The following is a 13,032-nucleotide window of genomic DNA, read 5'->3' as shown; positions in this document are numbered from 1 at the left end:
ATCTATTGGTTTCTACCAAGGGATCCATGTAGATATGGTTACCACCAAAGGGTCTGTGCGCACAAGGCTCCTAAGGGAGGGGGCCATCCACACAGTCTTCATTCATGGAGCCCCTGCCGAGGGTGCCTTCCAGCAAGATGGAGGTCATGCAACCCAAAAAACCCTTTTTGTGGGGGGTGGGGGGCATCCCACACGTGGCTGGCGGAATCTTAATTCCTTGACCAGGGACTTGGCAGTGAAAGTGCCTAGCCGTAACCACTGGACGGCCAGGGGATTCTCATTTCCCCCCAACCAATCCATTCTTGATATACCCCTTAGAAGGAAGTGGGTTTCCTTGGTGGCTCAGATGGTAAAGAATCTGCCTGCAATGCAGAAGACCCCATTCGATCCCTGAGTCAGAAAGATCCCCTGGAGAAGGACATGGCAACCCACTCCAGTATTCTTGCCTGGAGAATCCCATGTACAGATGAGGCTGGCAGGCTACAGTCCATGGGGTCCGAAAGAGTCGGACATGACTGAGTGAGTAACAGTTTGGAAGGAAGTGCCATGGCCCTTTAAGGGGCCCAGACCTACATGTCAGTGTCCCTCTCCCCTCATCACCAGCTAAAAAAGCTCAATGCCTGCTTCAGTTAACATCTCTGTAGCAGATAACATTGAGCTCCGTCTTTTATTTACTTGGCTGCACCACATGCTAGTTGATATTTAGTTGTAGCACGTGGGAGGAGGTTCGTCTTATTGTGTGTTTGTTTGTTTGCAGCTTATTCTGGCCCCCTTCTACCTCACCAGAAGAGGGGGCTGGAGGAGGGAGGAAGGGAGGAGTTTAAGGGAAGAAGAAAAGTGGTTGGAGTGAGTTAGAGGTTCTGGATGGCTAAGGTACTTGTGGGGTCAGGAGCCAGGGGTGCTTCAGGCTTCCCCTTCGTGGTGACACACCTCACTTGTAGCACCAGGATGAGCTTGCAGCTCAGACATTCCACTCGATGTCATCCTTCTCTCCAGGAAGGGCAGTCTTGCTAGTGGAAAGAGTTTGATCCACAGGCTTGGGGTTGAATTTCCAACATCCCCATTTTCATTGTGTCTCTTGGTAGTTCCAAGAGACAGCTGGGGGAGTTTTAGTACCTCCAAAACCTCCATTAACTCCACTGTTATTTTTTTCCCACCATTATTTAACGTGACATCTCAGTTTTACGCACTTCACTTCAAATACAGCTTCAAGGCAAATTGCCTAGTCTCTGAAGCATCCTGGGCAAGTGAATAAATGTCTCTAGGTCTCAGACTCCCCACCTCTAAACTCAGAATGAGACCTACAACATAGGGTAGTTATGGATATTCAATGAAATAATGTGTGTAATACACTTAGCCCAGTGGCCCGGCATATACTTGGTGTGAGTGCTAAGTTGCTTCAGTTGCGTCCAACTCTTTGCGACTCCATAAACTGTAGCCCACCAGGCTCCTCTGTCCATGGGATTCTCCAGGCAAGAATACTGGAGTGGGTTGCCATGCTTTCCTTCAGGGGATCTTCCCGACCCAGGGATTGAACCCATGTCTCCCAGGCCTTCTGCATTGGCAGATGGGTTCTTTACTACTAGCGCCACTGGGGAAGCCTACAGTTGGTACTCAGTATATATTTATTATTCCCTTTCCTTGGAAAAAGGAGTACTGAGGTAAAGATAGATTCTGAGGCAAAACACATCCATGGAACCCAGCTCTGGATCATGCTTCACCCTCCCTTTTTCCATCTCCCTCAAAGAACAAATTAACTTAGACTTTAACCCTCCTACTTCATTCTCCTGAAATTCTTCCCAAGACATCAAAGCTCTGGGTGGGTTAGGGAAAGCTGGCTGGCCTTTCAGAGAACAGGAAAATAGATCTAGGAGGGCTGGGAATGAGTCTCTTCCAGCGCAGGGCTTGCTGCCTGAGTGTGGGGCATTCCCAGGGTTTCTGTCTTGGGGTTTGCATCACCTGCGCAGGTAGGTTATTTCCCAGGGGCAGTGGTTCTCTCGGTGAGAAAGGGGCGGGGGAGGAAGACACCTACTGAAGCCTGACCTGGTTTCCAGCAAGGACCCACCCTCCGCAGTCAGTCAGTCATTCAGTCAAGAAGCAGGCCCAAGATTTAGGCCACCCAGGATTTGCACAGGGTGTTGTCCTGTTACCCACAGCGTCCTACTGATGAGGAGAAAAGGTCTTGGATCAAACACACACATCCATACACACTCCTGCCATTCATGCTTATACACTCGGACATGCAGTCTCTACGATCGCAAACACACACTCGGGCCAGAGCTTAGAGCTCTCACTCTTTTCCTGTCTTCTACACTATCCCTGCTGTCTTCCCCAAATCAAAGAAATCCAAGAGAATTTAAGACATAGTTGGAAACACACACATATAGAGGATCCCACCCTGTGCCTAAATGGTGAGGTCAGTCTGGAATCTCAGACTGTGAGGAATCTGTGCAGAAGTGTGGGCAATATGGAGCCAGATGTGCTTTGCTGTGCCAGGTCTTGGGTTCTATCTAAGCACTATTTATTAAGGGTCCAGATTCTTGGGCTGAATTTGGCTATGGGAGATATGGTACATGAGTGCACATGTGTGTGTGTGTGTGTCTGTGTGTGTATAAAAGAGAACTGGAATGTCCAGTTGGCAGGAGGGGGTGGGAAGCCATGTTGATATACACCTGTTGTCTTAGGTCAAGGCTGAAGTGAAAGAGAGGCCAAAGCTAGATTCTATTACAGGTCCCCAAAGGCCAGACAACCCAGCCTTTTCTCCCTCCCTTTGGTGGCTCTGAGTCCCATAGTCTCTGTCCTTTTCCCAGCAGCTGTTGACAGAGAAAGGAGCAGGATGGATAGATAGAAGCTTCTAGAACAAAGGGAGAATCCTGCCTCTTCATTATTCTGTATCCTTCTCTCCAGTTTTAGAAGGAAGATCCCAAAGTTACTTGTCAGGGATAAAAGGAGGGGCCCTGTAAGAAGTTCAGAGGAAGGAGGACCCAGAAGGAACCCCCCTCCTTTGCCTCCTCCCTCCCAGCCTCCGCTTTCATACCTCACACAGACTGCAAAACAACCCAGCTTCTTGCCAAGAGTTAGGCTGACTGCATTTCAGCCCATGCTGTCTCTGCCTCCTCCTCCCTCTCACTGGCTGTAAACTCAGGGAGGGAGTCTTGACCCCTGGCCCTCCCCCCATGGGAATAAACACCAGCAAGCAGAGCAAGGGGTGGGCAGGGTCACCAGAGGAGCAAACAGAGCTGTAGGTGCTAAACAGGGCAACTAGAGGGAGTGCTGAGGCTGGTGGGGGCTAGAGGTCACGCCAATGTCCCTGATTGTGAATCCAGCGGTGGCAGGTCCCTGGGCTTGGGTCCTGGCTCTGATGGAAACTCAGAAAGGGCACAGAGAGCATGCAGCGCTCTCACCTCCCAGCCTTCCCTCCAGAGCCCGGAGGGAGGAGGGAGAGGGGGTGGAGGCCAAGTTCAGAACCAAGTTTTCCTGAAAAGCCTCTTTCCTTGTTTGTCCTAGCCCCTCCCAGGCCCTCCCACGCTCTGCTGAAGCTTCCCAGCTCTGGGCCAAGGGGCTCGGGCAGCCTAGGGAAGAGCCCACTGCCTTCTCTCTCCCACTGTTCTTGGGGGCAAGGGAACAAAGCTAAATCCCAGGCCGTTGTAGGGAGTCCATCTGTCTTCCCCAGGGAGGCAGAGGGTCAGCGAGTGGTCAGGCCAGCTGCTCAGCTGCCTCCCCTTCAGTCACCATCACAGTCCTCTCTGCTTACTCACTTCCTCACCACCCAGCTTACTCCTTCCCCGGGGTCCACACGCCTCCTTTTCTCTACCTCTTTGATGGCTGTGTCCAGGCATCCATCAATGCTGTCCCAGGAGTGGTCTGTGAACAAGTGGGGAAGGGCTTCCTGTGTACAAAAAACAAACAAAACCCTCCCTAGGAGCAGTGGGACTGAGGAGGGATTAGCAGGAAGCAGCAGGTGGCGCGGGTCCACTGGGCTGCATCTAGAAGAGGCTCTCAGCTCTCCCCACACCCAAGTCCTCAAACAGGATAGACCTGGGGAATTCCCTGGAAGTCCAGTGGTTAGGACTCCAAGCTCTCAGTGCCAGGGATCTGGGCTCAATCCTTGGTCAGGGATCCCACAAGCTGCATGGTGAGGCCAAAAAAGCCCCAAAACAAAAAAAAACATGATAGACCTCCACTGGAGACCTGCTTTCACCAGTGGGGTAGAGTTGCTCCTCTGAAGGGAGATGCTGGCTGTTTTTAACCCCTGTTCAATGTTTCACTTTCATGTCATTGCCTGATGGTAGGCAAGTGAAACTAGCAATGGATGTCTGACCTTGGGCCAGTCACTCCTTCTAAGCCTCATTCTCATCAGTAAAGGATAGGGGTTAAGATGATCTCTGTGTTCCCATATGAAACCCACACTACCCTGAAGCACTGGGGGTGGACCTAGGGGGTGTCACTCTGCCCCCAAGCCCTGCCTTACCTCTGGTCCTTTTATTTTAGGACCTCAAAACACTTTCACCACAGTTTCCTTCCCTTGTCCTTTTTATTTCCTAGACAAAGGGAAATGACTCACCTCAAAGTCACCTTGAGTGGGTGGGGGTGGTGTCATATAAGCAAACAGGGAGTCCCCAGGGACATCCTCAACCCCATGGCAACTCCATTCCCAAAGAGGAGTAGAACCTAAAAGGGGTCACATTTCCTTTCCCTCTCAGGACTTGGCTCTGCAGGACGTTAAGCTCCTGACTGTGGGGCTATCTCCCTCCCCAATCATCTCTCTCTCGTGTCACCACTAACCTCAAGACAGGGTCAGTCCCACAATCACGTGAAGCCCTGACGTTTGCAAGATTTGCAGAAAGGGGCTGTTAGCTTTGATCTCCCAGGGAGCCGCCAAGCTTGTCAGTCCCTCCCCAGGAATTCACATGCCTCTGCCATACAAGCTTTCCAAACACGCCACCCTGACTCTTTAAAGCACTCCACCCCACAAGGCTCGCAGCTCCTCCCCGGTTCCAGCAAGAGCTTGTGCAAGGCAGAAATGGGGAAATAAACGCAGTCCGCCCACTTTGCCAACGGACTACATATCCCGACAGCCTCGGCTTTACGCAGGCGCACCGAGCTCAACGTGCCTGCTGCTGGAAAAGTGTGTCACTGGGGCACGAGGCGCTCCCTGGGATCACATGGTACCTGCTCCAGTGCCGCGTGCGGCCCGGGAACCCTGGGTTGCTGGCGCCTGCGCAGAGCCCTCTGTCCCAGGGAAAAAGGCTGGGGCAAAAGGCGGCTGAGATTGGCAGAGTGAAATATTGCTGCCGAGGGAACGTAGCAGGGCACACGTCTCGCTTCTTTGCGCCTGGGTGCCCTGTTTCTCCCCATCACCTACTTACTTCCTGACTGCAGCCTCTCTCCCTGTGGGACTTTTGCACAAGGAACTCCAGATTCGATACCCTGCAGCGCTGCGGAGTCGTCAGGCAGTGGCACCCCGTGCACTGCAGAGACCCGACCCTCCTTGCTGCCTTCTAGCCAGAAGTACTGCAAGCTGATTCCCTCCGCCCCCTTCCCCCACACTCTCTCTGCTCTTCCCATGCAAAACAGACCTCGGTGCCTCAGCGTCCTACCCTTCTGCAGGGCTGCAGTCCGGCCCCGCCAAGACCTTGCTGCAGAGTGCCTCGGATCCTGATCGTGAGCCGCGGGGGTCCACTCCCCGCCCTCGGCCAGTGCCCAGGGGGCGACAGCTGCAACTGTAACCTCCAGTTGTGTCAAGGTCCAGTTTGAATGACCGCTGTCAGCCAGTGAAGACATGACGACCCTGGACTCTAACAACAACACAGGTACTAAAGATTCCTTTGCTACCATCATTCTTTCTCTGTCACTGTCTCCTCTCCTCTACGTCTTGGAACAAGAGGAACTTTGAAAGGGACTGGGGACTCGCTTGGTCAGGGGATTTGCTAGTGATGGACATGGGGCTGGGATTACCACAGCGGGTTGTTCGGCCTGGGAATGCGCCCGGAGGCGCCCCACCGTCACCCTTCAGACTCCTAAAGCTCCCTTTAGCTAGAAGGACTCAGATCGCGGGGAAGGAGGGAATGGAGAGAGTGGGTACGTGTGGTGAGACGAACAGTTTAGAGTAACTGGGAGTTTTGGAGCAGTGCCCCGAAACGCCCCCATCTATCCTGCCGCTGCAGCTGTGGCATGCCTGGACTTTTCGGAAGGAGGACCCGCTCTTTACAATCTTCCTCTTCCCTCAGAGTCCGCAGGAACTTAAGAAGCAGAGGGGCGACCCGGGTTCCAGGCAGGAGGGACTGGGAAAATGGGTCGGATCTCACTGGGGAACCCTCAGTGACAGTAGGGAGTGGCACTTGAGAAGCCCCAACAGTGGTGCTCTGCCCCAGGGAGGACACCCAGAGCGCCCAGGCAGCCCGGAGCGCTCACATGGCTGCAGAGCCGGGCCCACGTGCTGCGTTTGTTTTCATTCAGCAGAAGCCGTGGCCGCCACCCCATTGGTGGTTGCCTTCCGGCCCCGTTACATAATGAGCTCCGCCCCCCGGTTGCCCCGGCAACGCGTGATCCCCCTTTTCTCCTCCCCTTGTAGTCCCGACTCAGCTGGTGTTAGAAGCTCAGCCGAAGACCCCGACCCGGGACTCCGAGGAGGGGCGGAACGGGGGCGGGGCTACTGCTCCCGATTGACGGAAGTGGAGAGGGCGGAGCCTCGGGTACTGGGGTTCCTCGTTGGGGAGCCACGTGCAAGAGTCACACGTGGAGCTGGGACGTGAGGCCGGCTGAGGGCCTGGCTCCCGCCCCGCCCCTCCCCGCGGAGATCTGGGTGAAGCTGGGCTGACTCACCGCCCCCGCCTGCCTCCTTTTCCTGTCCGCTTGTCGGAGGGGGGCCCCCCTTCGCCATAACCGATGCAGAGTAAGACGGAGTCATCCCTGACCTCTCGTGGCCTCATGTTTACACTCAAAGAAACCTCACATCTAGCTTTCTCCTCACTCCTTTTCGATTTATTGTCTTTGCACCTACTTCACCGTACCGCCTTTAGAGTCAGCTTCTCCACAATACAAATTCCTTCCGTTCCCCAGCATCTCTTTTCTTAGTCCTGCAAACACTCTTGCCCCTTCCCCCATGAAACAAGAAGCAGCTTGCCTCCTAAGGACTTCCCCAGTCGGTAAAAAATCTGCCTGCAATGCAGGAGTCCAGGGTTCAATCCCTGGGTGGTGAAGATACCCTGGAGAAGGCAATGGCAACTACTCCAGTATTCTTGCCGGGGAAATCCCATGGACAGAGGAGCCTGGCAGGCTTCAGTCCATGGGATCACAAGAGTCGGACACGACTTAGGGAATAAACCATCACCACCAAAACAACTAGATCTCAGAGACATAGCTGAAAGGATATAAAGTCTCTTTTTATCTTTCTTTTCTCTTCCCCACTGAAAGTAAAACTGGGGCTCTGAGAAGGGAGTTGGTTTCCTCTAGATCACAAATCAAGTTGTTGGTGGTAAATCTAGAGCTAAAACCAGACTCTTTTGAATGTGCCCCTCACTTTCAGGTTGGAAGTCTCTTTGGATGAAAATCTTAACTTGCTTTTGGGGGATGGCTGAATTAGGTCAGGTTTATTTACCACCAAACAAGTATCCCATCCCCCCCACCTCAACCCTGAAACTGTAGGAGCTGGTCTGTTGTGCAACTGTTTTACAGGGAACTGGGTTCACCCTGACCAACCTTGAGCTATTTTAGGGTGGCCCTGCCCAGCTTAGTGTGTGTCAGTGGGTGAGCAAGACATGCCTCTGTAGACGGTGGCATGGCCTGTGTCGGCTCACACGTGTCCTGGGATCCTCCCTTCTCCCACCCCACCGATGGCAAGCCAAGCGAGGTACTTGGCCAAAGGTGTGGCAGACAGGTCGCTTTTTTATCCTGCTAATGCAATGGGAACTCGGCCATCTGGTTGGCAATATAACTAGAGGGCCAAAGTCCCTGAATGGTTAGAGAGCCAAGGTCATTGTCAGCAGGCGGAGAGATCTAGAAGGGGGAATTCCAAAGCTTTAGGCTGGACAGTTTGTTCTTCACTTCCACCTCCTGCAGCTCATACTGTTAAGCCCTTCCTGGATTCAGAGATAGACTCTACTCTGACTGTTGATTTTGGAGGCCAGGGGAACAGCACCTTTGGAGATGATGTCTTTCAGTTTTGAGAGAATGTAATTGTTTTATTCTTGTAAGACCTCTGTTCCCCTCACTGTTGGCTAGCTGCCCCTCCATGGTCTCATCCCTGGCATGGTCTTGGTATTAAAATCGGCAGCTGGGCTGTTTTTCTTGAAGCTTGTGCATTATGAATGGTTTTCAGCTGCTCTCCCATCCCCAGGTCAGCTGCTGACAATTAAGTCATTAGCTGCGTTTGATACTCTAAAGGAAGGCATCCAGGGCGGAGGTGGGGAGAGCAGTACATATGTGAGATAGCCACAGAGCATCACAGAGGTCATGCCTCTAGGGAGGTACCTCACATGCAAGGCAGACGCAGAATGTCCCTGCCGAGAGTTGCAGGGCTTGGATGGCCATGTCTGGCTTATGTTGGGGAACTGCTTACTGTGGCTCTTCTGAGGACTCCAAGAGTAGGGGTGCCACATGGTTAACTTCTGAGTGCCCCGCAGTTGACACCCCTTTCCCTTGTGTTCTCCTGCCAGGTGGCGTCATCACCTATATTGGCTCCAGTGGCTCCTCCCCAAACCGCACCAGCCCTGAATCCCTGTACAGTGACAGCTCGAATGGCAGCTTCCAGTCCCTGACCCAAGGTTGCCCCACCTACTTCCCACCATCACCCACTGGCTCCCTCACCCAGGACCCAGCTCGCTCTTTTGGGAGCATTCCGCCCAGCTTGGGTGATGATGGTTCTCCCTCTTCTTCTTCATCTTCCTCGTCGTCATCGTCGTCGTCCTCTTCCTTCTATAATGGGAGCCCCCCAGGGGGTCTACAGGTGGCCCTGGAAGACGGTAACCGAGTGTCTCCCAGCAAGAGCACCAGCAACATCACCAGTGAGTCAGTTTCCAGCTGATTTGGGGGAAGGGAAGCTGTCCAGGTCTAGGCAGGGAGTTGATCTTCATGTGACAGCTATTCCAGGGCCTACTCAGGGCCTCAGGGGTTTCTCCTAGAGTTGCACCAGCTGCTGTTGGCCCTGTCTGGTCATCCAAGTGCCCCCTAGATACTGAAGTTCCTCCTCAGCTCTTCCCCCCACCCAGTCCCCAGCCAAGAAAACCTCCAGCTCTCTGGCCACTCAGAAACCCTCATTTACCTGCCTCCCCTCTCTTCCTGCAGAGCTGAATGGCATGGTGTTGCTGTGTAAGGTGTGTGGGGACGTGGCTTCGGGCTTCCACTACGGCGTGCACGCCTGCGAGGGCTGCAAGGTGAGGCAAGGAGGAGGGAAGGGCAGGGGCAGGTGACCCTCTCCCACAGGACACGTAGGCCTGGCCTGGACCAAGATGCTCACTCGCTACCCTGCTCCACAGGGCTTTTTCCGTCGGAGCATCCAGCAGAACATCCAGTACAAAAGGTGTCTGAAAAATGAGAACTGCTCCATCGTCCGCATCAATCGTAACCGTTGCCAGCAATGCCGCTTCAAGAAGTGTCTCTCCGTGGGCATGTCTCGAGATGGTGAGGCAGCACCATGGCCCCGCCACCTTCCCCACACCCTCCCCCTTTCTTCCTTCCACTCGAGGTTTCTGAATTAGTCCCTCCCTTAAAAAGTCCCAAGACTATGCGTCTCATTTGCAGAGGGGGTGGCCATATTTCATCAGGGCTTGGGTAAACACACACTTCTTTCCCATTTAGTCTCTCTGGTCCCCTCCTACCACAGCCCTACCTGGAAAACCCCCTCCATGGGTGTGATCTTCTGGGTTTTAGTTTTGATATGGAACCCCAAGTCCTCGGGGGCTTGCCCTTTCAGGAGGAAGGAAGAGAAACATGTGAGTGTGCGTGAGAACTTCCTGACACTGCTCTCATCCTGTCACAGCTGTGCGCTTTGGGCGCATCCCCAAACGGGAGAAGCAGCGGATGCTGGCCGAGATGCAGAGTGCCATGAACCTGGCCAACAACCAGCTGAGCAGCCAGTGCCCGCTGGAGACCCCACCCACCCAGCACCCCACCCCGGGCCCCATGGGCCCCTCACCGCCCCCAGCCCCTGCCCCCTCACCCCTGGTGGGTTTCTCCCAGTTCCCACAGCAGCTGACACCTCCTCGATCCCCAAGTCCTGAGCCCACAGTGGAGGATGTGATATCCCAGGTAGCCCGGGCCCACCGCGAGATCTTCACCTATGCCCATGACAAGTTGGGCACCTCACCTGGCAACTTCAATGCCAACCATGCCTCAGGCAACCGTCCGGCCACCACCCCACATCGCTGGGAAAGTCAGGGCTGCCCGCCTGCCCCTAATGACAACATCATGGCCGCCCAGCGTCACAACGAGGCCCTGAACAGTTTACGCCAGGCTTCCTCCTCCTACCCTCCCCCCTGGCCTCCTGGCGCTGCCCACCACAGCTGCCACCAGCCCAACAGCAATGGGCACCGTCTGTGCCCTACCCACGTGTACCCAGCCCCCGAAGGCGAAGCCCCTGTCAACAGTCCGCGGCAGGGCAACTCCAAGAACGTTCTGCTGGTGAGAGCACTGGGGGTGATGTGGGCAGGGGGCTGGGGAGAACAGATTGAGCACAGGGTCGCTGGGTGTATATGGAGGCTAAGTGCAGAGAGGATGTTCAGTCCAGCAGGAGGGGCTCTGCCTGGGAAACCCTGATCTCCACCTGGCACTTGATTGCTGCTTTACCTGAAAGACCCATCCTCCAAGGCCACAACGGGAAGCCCCTCTGAGCTGACCTGGCTCATACTCCCCTCCCCAAATCCTTCCCTTTTCCAGGCATGTCCCATGAACATGTACCCGCATGGGCGCAGCGGGCGAACTGTGCAGGAGATCTGGGAGGACTTCTCCATGAGCTTCACGCCTGCTGTGCGGGAGGTGGTAGAGTTTGCCAAACACATCCCTGGCTTCCGTGATCTTTCTCAGCACGATCAGGTCACCCTGCTTAAGGCTGGCACCTTTGAGGTGAGTGACCGTTTGGGCTCCCTGCTCTCAACCTTGGCAAGTATCCAGCAGAATGGGGGTCTGGGGTGGGGAGGGGCCACCTTACTCTTGAGTGATTAGGAAGGGACAGAATCCCACCCAGTCCTGCCTGTGGATGGCCAGAACTTCTGTCATCTCAAATGGGGTCTAATCACATCTTGCTACCATAAAATAACACTTCAGAGTACAGTGCTACCCCCACCCCTCCGTTCTAGGCATGAGCAGATTCACTTTGGTGAAGGGCTTTGCCCAGGGTCACAGGGAGTGACAAGGCTGAGACTCAGATTCAGGCCCACTGGATTCCAAAGCCAGTGGGATGTTCCCCATCCTTCCACCCGCTCTGCCTCACTGACCACTCAGAAACTAGCCCCGGTCTTGACTAAGAAATCCAAGGCAGCACCTGCAACCCCTTCAGAAAAACGGTAGGGGAGATTTGGCAAGTCTTCCGCCCCACCCAGGACGACTGTCCCTGCTTCAGGTGCTGATGGTGCGCTTTGCGTCGCTGTTCAACGTGAAGGACCAGACGGTGATGTTCCTGAGCCGCACCACCTACAGCCTGCAGGAGCTCGGCGCCATGGGCATGGGGGACCTGCTCAATGCCATGTTCGACTTCAGCGAGAAGCTCAACTCCCTGGCGCTTACCGAGGAGGAGCTGGGCCTCTTCACCGCGGTGGTGCTTGTCTCTGCAGGTAGGTCAGGCTCTCGCCTGAGCCTGACCGGGGAGGAGGCGGACGCAGTTCAATTCAACACACCTTTTATGGAGTACCTACTCTAGGCCAGGCCCTGCACCGGGCACTGGAGATACAGACATGATTCAGACACAGTCTAGCTCAGGAGACAGACTCATGCCCAACTAATTATAAAACAGTGAGATAAGTGTCACAGTAGAAGCATGAACCAAGGGCTTTGGGAGCACACACAACTATTTCTGCCTGGGGAGCTGGGGAAGGAGGTGACACTCGAGTGGGGCCTCAAAGGACAAGTAGAGATACTGCCAGGCATAGGAGGGGGGAAGGGCGTCCCAGGCAGAGGGAACCACAGAGCAGCGGGGGAGCTAGGGCCCTGCTGGGCCTGTTCAGGGAAGGAGAGTGGCCTGGTGGGGCAGGAGCGGGGCTGGCCTTGCTGAGCCTGGGCTCCTGGTTTGCAGGCATCTCCTGCTTTCGGGTCAGGGCCTGGGAGAGGGCATTATGTTCCCCCTCCCGCCCCTTCCCCATCGGCCCTCTGAGGGGCTTCAGGGAGAGGCTGCGTGGCCACCGCTGCATCCTCGCAGACCTCCGCGTCCTCCTCCTCCTCGTCAGAGTCGGAGGAGCTCAGGGAGTCTGCCTCACTGCTGTCGTCTTCCCCACAGACCGCTCGGGAATGGAGAATTCCGCTTCGGTGGAGCAGCTCCAGGAGACGCTGCTGCGGGCTCTTCGGGCTCTGGTGCTGAAGAACCGGCCCTCGGAGACTTCCCGCTTCACCAAGCTGCTGCTCAAGCTGCCGGACCTGCGGACCCTGAACAACATGCACTCCGAGAAGCTGCTGTCCTTCCGGGTGGACGCCCAGTGACCCGCCCGGCCGGCCTTCCGCCGCTGCCCCCTTGTACAGAATCGAACTCTGCACTTCTCTCTCCTTTACGAGACGAAAAGGAAAAGCAAACCAGAATCTTATTTATATTGTTATAAAATATTCCAAGATGAGCCTCTGGCCCCCCCGAGCCTTCTTGTAAATACCTGCCTCCCTCCCCCATCACTGCACCTCCCCAGCCTCCCCTATTTAAACCACTCACCCCCCACCCCGCTCTTTCTCTCTAGCCCCCCGATCTGTTCTATTCCTGTCTCAAATCCAATAGTTCACAGCTGAGCTGGCTTCTGTGGTGTGTGCTCGTTCTGGGGGGAGGGGGAAGGGGTGGTGGAAATATGGCCAAGGCTGGGGGCACACCTCTCCATCTGGTCAGTTTGGGGGTGGGTACTC

The 13,032-nt window shown here is 55.0% G+C and overlaps 1 protein-coding gene across 1 annotated transcript; it reads left to right on the top strand.

Annotated features, from left to right (window-relative positions):
- NR1D1 (nuclear receptor subfamily 1 group D member 1) lies at positions 5,145 to 12,926 on the top strand. The gene is made up of 8 exons (XM_018065020.1): positions 5,145 to 5,813; positions 8,658 to 9,005; positions 9,286 to 9,374; positions 9,477 to 9,621; positions 9,980 to 10,620; positions 10,876 to 11,061; positions 11,558 to 11,768; positions 12,428 to 12,926. Exons 1-8 carry the CDS (start codon positions 5,783 to 5,785, stop codon positions 12,625 to 12,627), a joined length of 1,851 nt encoding a protein of 616 aa, XP_017920509.1. The 5' UTR covers positions 5,145 to 5,782; the 3' UTR covers positions 12,628 to 12,926.

This window comes from Capra hircus, chromosome 19, assembly GCF_001704415.2.
Source record: "Capra hircus breed San Clemente chromosome 19, ASM170441v1, whole genome shotgun sequence".
In the NCBI taxonomy this organism is placed as follows: domain Eukaryota; kingdom Metazoa; phylum Chordata; class Mammalia; order Artiodactyla; family Bovidae; genus Capra; species Capra hircus.
Note: the sequence above shows the minus strand (reverse complement) of the source record. Positions and strands in the feature narration are given on the sequence as shown.